Raw genomic sequence first — 12,425 nt, 5'->3', positions numbered from 1 at the left:
ATGCCAGATTAGGACTCTTGGTTTGCCCATACATTAAACTGTCGAAACACAAAATGTCAATGTCTCGCTTATCTGCCAAAACAGACTCCACTGGGCACAAAAGGCAAAACACTGGTGAAAACCACAGAAATGGAACTGTTCAAAGTTTAAATCCAACTCACTCACTCACTCACTCACTCACTCACTCACACCGGAAAAAAGGAGGGATAACCTTCAGGAATATTTTTCATAATATTTTATCCTTTTATCGTAATTCTTAACACTGCATTGCAACTTCACAAGGAGACTCCGCTGATTTCTCTAAATCCTTGCTGAAATATCATCAGACATTGCAATCACAGCAACTGGAATGACATTAAAAAGTCACTCTCAAAAATAAGAATTGGTAATATCAAACCTATTCTGTCAATTGCAAAAATTAAAGTATCATCAGCATCAATATCAACTTCACGTTTTTTCCACAAAAGTTTCTCTTCAAAGTCCAACAAATGTAATTATGTTTCCAAATTCATCCCCCACCCCAGCAAGTTCGCATGTCTTTCAACACAGCACCAAAGATTCCAGCTTTAATCAGCAAAAGGATTCCACACACTTTCTTATCAAGGGGGAATTTCTTATCTAAACCAGAAAAACAGCCCTCATTTGTTTTCAGGACCAAATGTCATAAAACTTCAAAAACACCTTTTACCACAGCAAGTTTTCATTTAACTTCTGCAAAGCAATCATTGATTGAATAAATAATGCATTAGTACTCCATACTTCTTATCATGTTAATTCCCTCTAAGGGTTTCGTAAAAAGTCCAAAGAGCTTTCAAAGTGATTTTCTTGCATTAAGGGGCTAACTTTCAAATATTCAATGCAAGAAGAAAACGAACATGGAAATTGGACAACAAGCCCAAGGTAGGTCTTCTTCAAGTGATGCACAGCCTGATTGCTAAACACTGCAGCTCCACATTGTTTGGGGGATGCTGGCTAGGATGTTTTTGTCCTATCTATGCCTCCTCTCCTGCCGAAGATGCTGATGTCAGTGGAACACAAAGTAGAAGAAGGGCTTCCTACCATACGAATACATGGATCTTTAATTTATTAATTACCTGTATCAAACTCTTAATTTGTACTGAAAGCTTCAAATCTCATCCACACTCAAATATTTCTCATCCACAACCACATCTCTCTTCTCCATTACTTAAATCTGCTTGCCGTAAAAGGCGACTATGCTTGCCATAAAAGGCGATTATGCTTGTCGTGAAAGGCGACTATGCTTGCCGTGAAAGGCGATTATGCTTGCCGTGAAAGGCGATTATGCTTGTCGTGACAGGCGACTATGCTTGTCGTGAAAGGCGACTATGCTTGTCGTGAAAGGCGACTATGCTTGCCGTAAAAGGCGATTATGCTTGTCGTAAAAGGCGATTATGCTTGTCGTGAAAGGCGACTATGCTTGTCGTGAAAGGAGACTACGCTTGCAGTGAAAGGCGACTACATTTGTATTAAAAGGCGACTATGCTTGTCGTGAAAGGCGACTATGCTTGCCGTGAAAGGCGATTATGCTTGTCGTGAAAGGAGACTACGCTTGCAGTGAAAGGCGACTACATTTGTCATAAAAGGCGACTATGCTTGTCGTGAAAGGTGACTATGCTTGCCGTAAAAGGTGACTATGCTTGTCATGATAGGCAACTATGCTTGTCGTGAAAGGCGGCTACGCTTGTCGTGAAAGGCGACTATGCATGTCATTGATCCCAATTGCGTGGATCGATGCTCATGATGTCAATCACTGGATTGTCTGGTCCAGACGTGATTATTTACAGACCGCCGTCATATAGCTGGAATATTGCTGAGTGCGAAGTTAAACAACAAACCAACCTACCAACCATGACTCAAATCACTCATCCATGACTCATATACCTCTCTCCATACCACAAATTTCTTTCTTTGCATGAAATCAAAACTTTTCTTTCAACCAACACTCAGAGTCATAATTAAGTTTACAATCTACTTTCAATCCACAGAAAATCAGTTTTAACATCAATATTTTCTTCAGTACAACAAATAGGAGTTTATATGATAGCGGTCATAAAACTAACTACAATGGTCTGAGTAAACATGATAGTCAGTTAGCCCCAAGTCCAGTCATGGATTAACTTAGTTCAAGACATTGTTATCCAGACTCCCATTAATGATGTGTATTAAACAATTATGTCAGCCTTCACACACCAGTCTGGTGAGGTTCAAGTGCTGCCTATATATTTATATGTTTCAAGTCAAAGAAGGGGACCCTATGTTTAGAGTGAGGGAGGGAGTGTCTCCATGACAGCCGAGGCTTCTACATCCAGCTGCACCACCACTACACCCTTCATGATGACTAGTTGTACAGAAACTATTACATTAAAGATAACATAAAGAACTGTTGCACGGAAAGTAGTACTCCTGTTTCTTCTAGGAGGCAATCACATAGGCATTATAGTACAAGTTCTCTGACCAAACCATATCATTGGCAAAATTTCATGAACAGAGTAAACTTTCCGTGTAAGACTCAAAAACAGAATCTTACCCTCAGACAAATTTATTTGCAATCTTGCCGTCAAGGTTATGATTTAAGCTGTAATGACAATGATGACGAACCAGTACACAACTCCTACACTGTTGGGTACTTCAGATCCCATACATCAATGCAACTGAAGCAACAATTTTTGTCTGAAGAAATAAAAGTTGTAATATGTTCTTGAAATTATTAATTACAATATCACAGACAGCCTTCATGTAGCTCTTTTTGTTATGTGGACACTTTGGGACACTTTCTTAGTGTAATTTTCAGGAATAGTGATTGATAACTGCAGTTGCTTCATTTGGTTAAACATTTATTTTCACAAATGAAATATGAGAAACATTGAAAAAGCTTTGAAATATTATTGTATTCACTGTGAAAGTCTGAGCAGGATGGAAAATGGTAAAAGTTCTTTCAAGGACAAAATTCCAAAAATAGCTACAAAAACACATATACCTTATATATCAGAAGAGCAAATTCACTTATCTTCAGGCATGCCTGAGTGAGTGAGTGGGTGGGTGAGTGAGTGAGTGAGTGAGTGAGTGAGTGAGTGAGTGAGTGAGTGAGTGAGTGAGTGAGTGAGTGAGTGAGTGAGTGAGTGAGTGAGTGAGTGAGTGAGTGAGTGAGTGAGTGAGTGAGTGAGTGAGTGAGTGAGTGAGTGAGTGAGTGAGTGAGTGAGTGAGTGAGTGAGTGAGTGAGTGAGTGAGTATGGTTTTACGCCGCTTTTTAGCAATATTCCAGCAATATCACGGCGGTGGACACCAGAAATGGGCTTCACACATTGTACCCATGTCGGGAATCGAACCCGGGTCTTCGGCATGACGAGCGAACGCTTAAACCACTAGGCTACCCGACCGCCCCGGTATGCCTGAAACCCATGATCGTCAATTCACATTCCTGTTTTTTCACCTATGATTCTTGGTCTGCCAGCACCTACCAGTGCTGATAGGTGTCACCAAAGATCATCATCACTTTGTGCTTTCTCCCACATTAAACTTACACGCCATGATATACCCAGTAACCAGTACTGTTCAAGGCAGCAATAACCTCAACTCATAAGGGGGTCTTAAGTCCTTGAGGTCTGTTCCCACATCAAGCTGACACTCTGTATTATAACTGAAATTCTTTTAAGGCTGTGTTAAACCAAACTCTTTTGTTTGAAATTAAGAGGTGAGGTGAAATGGGGTTTAACGTATTTGTCCGGACTGATGCCGATTTATAGTGCTAGCCCACTGAGATACCATGCCACAGTTTAACATGACTACCCCACTCAGACACAGTATACTGACTCAGAGCCGACCAGTCCTTGTTTTAGCCCCTTTGGTATGATGCGGCCGGGGGGAGAACCCCGAATCTTCCGCTCTCCATGCAGGTGCTCTACCACTAGACCATGGAGGCGGTCCTTGAAATTAAGAAGGGTCTTGGGCTCCTTGAGGCTTGCTCCTCTAGTATTTGAATGCAACGAACCCTAAATCTTTAACCATAAGGAAAACAAGGGCAAAAGTGAGCGTGGCTCACTAATACCCCCGACCCGCCTAGTTTGTCAGTAGTTTCAAATTAGATAATGGATAGGGTTAGGGTTTGAAAAATGCATAAAAAAATGGAAAATTAATAAAAACAATTTTTTTTCTTTTGACTGCACCCCTCCATATGACACAGATTATATGTACTAAGTTTGAGATGAATCCACTGAATAGTTTAAGAGAATTCGCGAGGACAAAGTTTTCGGATGGACGGACGGACGGACAGAACCTTGGTACAACTATATATAGTTATGATTACAAGGACTCCTTGACCTTCAGTGTTTTTGGAACACTGATTATGTATAGCATTTATTGGAAATATCCACCAAAATATCAATTCTCACCATCTGTGGCAACTAAATGTCAAAATTGCTATCCGAAAACAACACAATAAATTATATACATGTGCTGTTTGTCTATTGTTCAAGACAGGACAAAAAGAACCTGCCATCATATGTTAATGCTCATTTAGACGATTTGAATCACTGAATTTCACATTTGCATTTAACAATGTATCTTGCGACAGGATTTCTGGTTGCCAATGACAACCTGCAGGGGTCGTTTTTTCCATAGAGAGTTATATTCATGGCTTTCTTTACACAAAAGCATTAAAGAAGTATTTCATTGCAACCATTATGATCCCTTCAAATTCTCCACGAGACATAAAAAAGGAAATGACAAAATCAAATGTAACCTCTGCGGAACCTAATCCTGGGCTTGCTAATGAAATGTTTTGTGTCCGTCTCTTCTCCTTAAACACTAAGCTGTCAGGGCCAGGTTAAATATTTAGACCAACAGACCTTGATTAGACCAATACCATCGATAACTGTAAGGATAAACGTCATGGCAAATAACACCTGATTTCTTCAACCTCACTCTAATCTATACCATTCATGTGTCAGACATATTGCTGGCATATCTAGACATCCTACAGTCACACTGTTACACTGTTGTACATGTCAGTTTTCTACACTGTTGTACATGTCAGTTGGACACATTGTTGTACATGTATGTTGCACTGTTGTACATGTCAGTTGGACACATTGTTGTACATGTATGTTGCACTGTTGTACATGTCAGTTGGACACATTGTTGTACATGTATGTTACACTGTTGTACATGTCAGTTGGACACATTGTTGTACATGTATGTTGCACTGTTGTACATGTCAGTTGAACACATTGTTGTACATGTATGTTGCACTGTTGTACATGTCAGTTGGACACATTGTTGTACATGTATGTTACACTGTTGTACACGTCAGTTTGTTACACTATTGTACATGTATGATAATTGTTGTACATGTCAGTATGTTACACTGTTGTACATGTATGTTACACTGTTGTACACGTCAGTTTGTTACACTATTGTACATGTATGATAATTGTTGTACATGTCAGTATGTTACACTGTTGTACATGTATGTTACACTGTTGTAAATGTCAGTATGTTACACTGTTGTTAATGTCAGTATGTTACACTGTTGTTAATGTCAGTTTGTTACACTATTGTACATGTATGATAATTGTTGTACATGTCAGTATGTTACACTGTTGTACATGTATGTTACACTGTTGTAAATGTCAGAATGTTACACTGTTGTTAATGTCAGTATGTTACACTGTTGTACATGTATGTTACATTGTTTTACATGTATGATAATTGTTGTACATGTCAGTATGTTACACTGTTGTAAATGTCAGTATGTTACACTGTTGTTAATGTCAGTATGTTACACTGTTGTACATGTATGTTACATTGTTTTACATGTATGATAATTGTTGTACATGTCAGTATGTTACACTGTTGTAAATGTCAGTATGTTACACTGTTGTTAATGTCAGTATGTTACACTGTTGTACATGTCAGTTTGTTACATTGTTTTACATGTATGTTACACTGTTGTTAATGTCAGTATGTTACACTGTTGTTAATGTCAGTATGTTACACTGTTGTACATGTATGTTACACTGTTGTAAATGTCAGTATGTTACACTGTTGTAAATGTCAGTATGTTACACTGTTGTTAATGTCAGTATGTTACACTGTTGTACATGTCAGTATGTTACATTGTTTTACATGTATGTTACACTGTTGTTAATGTCAGTATGTTACACTGTTGTTAATGTCAGTATGTTACACTGTTGTACATGTCAGTTTGTTACATTGTTTTACATGTATGTTACATTGTTGTACATGTCAGTATGTTACACTGTTGTTAATGTCAGTATGTTACACTGTTGTACATGTCAGTTTGTTACATTGTTTTACATGTATGATAATTGTTGTACATGTCAGTATGTTACACTGTTGTTAATGTCAGTATGTTACACTGTTGTACATGTCAGAATGTTACACTGTTGTTAATGTCAGTATGTTACACTGTTGTACATGTCAGTTTGTTACATTGTTTTACATGTATGTTACATTGTTGTACATGTCAGTATGTTACACTGTTGTTAATGTCAGTATGTTACACTGTTGTACATGTCAGTATGTTACATTGTTTTACATGTATGTTACACTGTTGTTAATGTCAGTATGTTACACTGTTGTTAATGTCAGTATGTTACACTGTTGTACATGTCAGTTTGTTACATTGTTTTACATGTTACACTGTTGTTAATGTCAGTATGTTACACTGTTGTTAATGTCAGTATGTTACACTGTTGTACATGTCAGTTTGTTACATTGTTTTACATGTATGTTACATTGTTGTACATGTCAGTATGTTACACTGTTGTTAATGTCAGTATGTTACACTGTTGTACATGTCAGTTTGTTACATTGTTTTACATGTATGATAATTGTTGTACATGTCAGTATGTTACACTGTTGTTAATGTCAGAATGTTACACTGTTGTACATGTCAGTTTGTTACATTGTTTTACATGTATGATAATTGTTGTACATGTCAGTATGTTACACTGTTTTACATGTATGTTACACTGTTGTAAATGTCAGAATGTTACACTGTTGTTAATGTCAGTATGTTATACTGTTGTACATGTATGTTACACTGTTGTAAATGTCAGTATGTTACACTGTTGTTAATGTCAGTATGTTACACTGTTGTTAATGTCAGTATGTTACACTGTTGTACATGTCAGTATGTTACATTGTTTTACATGTATGTTACACTGTTGTTAATGTCAGTATGTTACACTGTTGTTAATGTCAGTATGTTACACTGTTGTACATGTCAGTTTGTTACATTGTTTTACATGTATGTTACACTGTTGTACATGTCAGTTTGTTAAACTATTGAACATATCAGTTTGTTACACTATTGAATATATCAGTATGTGACACTATTGTACATGTATGTTACATTGTTGTACATGTATGTTACACTGTTGTAAATGTCAGTATGTCACATTGTTGCACATACTGTAACCTCCTTGAAAGTTTGCCATCAAAATGATAAAGTTGGAAAGTATGTCTGGCACATCGTGGTCTGTCAGCTGCAGGAATGTCCTTTGATGATGGCCTTGGACGCCAACCATTTTGGTAAAAAAAACATGAGGAACATTATTGTCCAGACAACCAAAGAATAATAATCAGGGCAAATCTGGAAACAAACCCTCAATCAGGGACTCCCTGGCACGGCTTGGGGACACATTTCTGTGGAGGAGACTAATGATCCACCCGTGCACCATCTCATAAGATAAAGAAACATAAATACAGACATCACAAGTCCTCCTGGCCACTGAATTAAGCATGATATCTAGCATCGTGAGTTGACAAAGCACCTGTTTCCATGATACAGCAAGGCCTGTCACACATCTCATGCTGCACCAAGTTAATCCATCAGTGGACGAAGCACCAAACAACTCAAACTGAAGAAACAGATTATTTTTCTCACCGGAGATTCTTTAATCTTATCTTAAATCTATCTATAGGATTGTTTGAAGACACCCATAAATAATTAAACATGAAAATGATTTGATGAAGTTCTCTAAAAAGACAGATTCTGATTGATTTGTTTCGAAGTAATTTGAACAAAATCAAGCTAATCAATAAACAAATGAGACTATCTCACTCTGAATGTATAAAAGCTAGGTCTGCATGCAAGAATCACATTTATTGGGCCAACAGTTCTTTGATGTTTTGTTAATAAGAAGCAAATAGCCTATAAATCACGGACAAAGGATGACAAAAAATTGTCCCTCGCCAAAAGGTCGGGCACAAGTTTACAAAGCAGAAAATTTGTTTGGGGTTCATTTTTCGTTGGTGTAATGTACCATGCGTATTCATCACAAGAACATTTTATTACTAATCCTATCATTTCCTTCTGAAGCTAACAAAGCAAAACAAAATAAATTGTTAATTAATGCAATACAAAAATTTCCCCTATAAAATCACTGTCTGTAAATATCTGTTTATAATGGTGAAAATATTTATTTGCATTACTATGATCAAAGGATTAATTCCTATCATTTGACATTCATTTCAATAAATTTCATATTGTACTTTTCAGTGATTAATCATGAATCGAAGATGCCTTTTCCCACATGACTGGCTTTAATTTTCAATGTAAAATATAAAGGGGGGCCTCAGGATTACAGCTATATATTGTTAGAAACTTGTCAATTTTTCGTCATTAATTTCTAGTGAGTGTGTTTGGTTTAAATCCACTTTGAACAAAACTCAACTTTTAAAAAATAACTGGGATTCAAACTGTTTTTTCCTGCTTCCATCACTAATGATTCAACACTCAGGAGATACCAACAATGGGCCTCTCTCACTGTCCCATGTGATGTCTCAAGTCCAATGCCTAGCTTATAAGTTAACCTGGCCTTAGACCCCTGGGAAGATTCAGTGGGTGAGTGAGTTTGGTTTTACGCCGCTTTTAGCAATATTCCAGCATATCACGGTGGGGGACACCAGAAATGGGCTTCACACATTGTACCCATGTTGGGATTCGAACCCAGGTCTTCGGCGTGACGAGTGAACGCTTTAACCACTAGGCTACCCGACCACCCCGGGAAGATTCAGTCTTCAACAACCCGTGCTTGTTGTAAGAGGCAACTGATTGGATCGGGTGGTCAGGCTCACAGACTTGGCCATAATCGTTTAATCTTTAATCATAATCTTAACCACAAAAATTTTGTATATTTTAAAATTGCATGTGAAAACTGATTATATCATGATTTGATCTTTTAAGTATCAATTTCTTTGAAAAAAATGTCAAGTATGTTTATGTGTAATAATGCATAGATTTAATTAATGTTTAAACATATAAATAAACATTTAATATCAAACATAAATATTCTCCATAGTCATAAACCCTTTATAAAATATACATTGTAAAGCCTAATAAAATATACATTGATCCTTACACTTGTAAAAGGGAATCTGATTAATAATCAATACTACCGAGAAAGCAACACCTACAATATTATTCTCTTGTAGTAGACACAGAAGCAAGTATAAAATGACAACTTCACTTTCATTCAATAAAAACACTTTTTTCAATCTAGAAATTGATACTGGTAAAATAAAAGTGACCAAACCTTTTTATAATCATACGAAATCTCTACTGATAGCATTGTGTGCGCCTCTGACTATATCATAAGAATGAGTTTAGGAATCACTGCTCGATCTGTGATGACACCAGGTGTTCGTGATATTTTAAGTGTATCCTGCCCCACCGGTGACACCCCTCACAAACACATCATACAAAAACAGTCCATACAAACTTCCCCTTCACAACCAGTTGTAAATACACAACTATCAAGTCATGAAATAACCACACAAAACAGCTATAATTTAGTTTAATGCACTGCAAAAGAACACATACGAAGACATCACAGCTCACACAAAAATACACCTGTCTAAGTTTCGATTTCAAAAAGTGAAATTCTTTTGTAAGAAACATATTTCAAGAATAATGAATTGAATTTTAAGCTCCTCTTAAAGACCTACAGAGTTTACAGCATTTGGAATCTATTGTGCGATGAATAAATTCTACTTTGTAGAGCTTGTGACATGTTGTAAACAGGGATCTGACTGTGGTTTATTGCCTCCAGAAAAATGGGGTTCTGTAGCAGTAAGTCTGGAAGACGCCTCGATCAGATACAAAACATCCCACACTAAAATACTAATCATAAACATATTTCCATGTAATAAATAAAATATAGATCTAATAAATTAATTTAAAGAATGTTTTAGTTCTCAAACGCAGTCATACATGAAAGACCATTCATTCTCTAACCATACAAGTAAAGATGTAATGTATTTTCAATAACAATGCAAATTCAAATTTTGAATAATAATATTTAATAAATTTAAATTAATCTTAAAAAGATACCACAATTTATTTGATTTTCTAATGCTTTTTATCACATCTATTCCGTCTAATACACTTTCTCAGCAGTCTGTTAAGCTCTTTGTCACAAGACTGCAGGTGTTACATGTTATCTAATACACATAGAAGTGTGACATAAAGGACTTAATGTCATATGACTTCACTTGTGCAGAGTTAGATATTTAGCAGTGGTTTTCTTAGAAATCTAGAGCTTTTTCACTTATTGTGTAATCCATCCTAATAAACACTGTAACAAGTTGGAGTTAACAGTTTTCATTATTGACATGGATTACCAGCGTTCGAAATATCTGCCTGCCCGACCGTCCGAGACGGGTTGATTTCAACTCGGGCTGCCAGATTTTCATATCCCCCTGCCCGACGGTCGGGTTATATTTCATATGTGACAATATTCTAAATATTTCCCGATGATAAGCATTAATTCACATGTAAAGATGAATGATAAAATGTAACCCGTTAGCTTTTAGACAACCTAAAATTTAGGCCCTATTTAGGAATATGGATATTTACATGATGTATTCTAGGATATTAAATACAAATCTGACCTTAAAAGTGTTTGATATTTCTTTTCTTGCATTACTTCATGTTCAATGAATTCGATTTAAAGTTTTAATTAAATTATCCTGAGAAACATATGATTATAGTGGGCAGGGCTGGCAAGTATTTCAGCTAGCCAGTCCTGTGGTCTGGCTGAAATCTTTGGGAGTTTCATACCCTGGGATTACAAAAAATTGTTCAAATTAATCCACAGACAGCAAAGATTTGTGTATTTGTGAATGTAGAACAGGGAATAGAGAGATGAAAGTCCACAGTAACACCATGCCAGTTCTGATCTCCAGTGCTTGACAAGACTGGCATCAAAAATGCAATTCCTTTATACGTTAATCTAAATTTGAAAATCACCAAATCATTTGAATTGTTTGAAAATAAAGTCCCAGTACCTACAAAGATTCAAACATTTGTCTTAATTCTAACTTGAAGAAAACAATTGTCTAATCATGATGTCTTAATTCTGAAATTGAACTGTGGAAATCTTAAGTACAGAAAATTTGACGGCTAAACAAGCAGTTGACAGCATCACAGGAATCAATGTCAACAGAGTCTCCACACAACATCTTTCTGGGATTAACTACGCCAGGATAATGGCTTTGTGGAAATAATGAACCCTAAAGTGATGATCAAGTGCCTTGTGCGAACCTACCTTCAAGACATAAGAGCTATACAAGGGCATACAATCCACCGAAGAGGCAGAACCTCGGTAACCTGCTGTCGTCATCCTGAGGTTTGTGTCGATGACAATGTGAAATAACTCGCAATTAGACAGACATCGGCTGCCAAGTTTCAGTCGAGATCACATGATTGGTTCTGTATTCCATAATAGCTCGTTATGTCACTCTCAGAAAAGAGTCGTAGCAGACAATGATCAAACAGTTAATTGTTCACTAAATGTTCCAGATCCTCTTCACTGTAACACTATGATGTAAGTCAGTCAATTTCCACTTCCGAAGGAAGTCTTAAGTCAAGAAGACTTGACAAGATTGAGGTTTTTTTTAAACGCTCCTGGTGTGACCTATTCCCACAAGACGGGTGAGAATAATGACGTGTAAAGGAGTCGCACATACACAGGGTGGTTGAGGTGAGGATTACGTTATGAAAAGTCAGTTTAAACGCCCCAAGTTGCACACGCACGTGCCTGACAATGAGCCGAGACGGAGAGCATTGTGATGACAGTGGATGACTGGCTGTCCCAACAATCTCAGCCACTCCTTCGCCTGGCTCCGCACACCTGCCTCTGTGGGCGGGGAAGCGTATCAGCTCTCACCACAGACAGACCAGCTTTACATGAGAGAGAGAACACCACCCTGGGGGAATACCTAGCTCTTGCCACAGAAGGAATACCTGGCTCTTGAGACAGAAGGAATACCTGGCTCTTGAGACAGAAGAAATACCTGGTTCTTGAGACAGAAGGAATACACAGCTCTTGCCACAGAAGGAATACCTGGCTCTTCCCTACAGAAGGATTTTCTAACTC

The 12,425-nt window shown here is 37.2% G+C and overlaps 1 protein-coding gene across 4 annotated transcripts in view; it reads right to left on the bottom strand.

The window, feature by feature from the left end:
- LOC124149856 (TOX high mobility group box family member 4-like) overlaps positions 1–12,425 on the bottom strand; it is a 170,522-nt gene that overhangs the window by 85,130 nt on the left and 72,967 nt on the right. Inside the window, exon 1 of one of the 4 annotated variants that reach the window (XM_046522057.2) lies at positions 11,595–12,126. The exons of the other annotated variants lie outside the window; for them this stretch is intronic. Within the exon in view, the coding sequence (XP_046378013.1) occupies positions 11,595–11,669 (75 nt within the window). The 5' untranslated portion in view covers positions 11,670–12,126. Of the gene's footprint in view, positions 1–11,594; positions 12,127–12,425 lie in introns of those variants that run through there. 4 annotated transcript variants of the gene reach the window in all.

The sequence above is a fragment of the Haliotis rufescens genome, unplaced genomic scaffold (genome assembly GCF_023055435.1).
Source record: "Haliotis rufescens isolate VD_foot unplaced genomic scaffold, xgHalRufe1.0.p SCAF_17, whole genome shotgun sequence".
Classification (NCBI taxonomy): Eukaryota; Metazoa; Mollusca; class Gastropoda; order Lepetellida; family Haliotidae; genus Haliotis; species Haliotis rufescens.
Note: the sequence above shows the minus strand (reverse complement) of the source record. Positions and strands in the feature narration are given on the sequence as shown.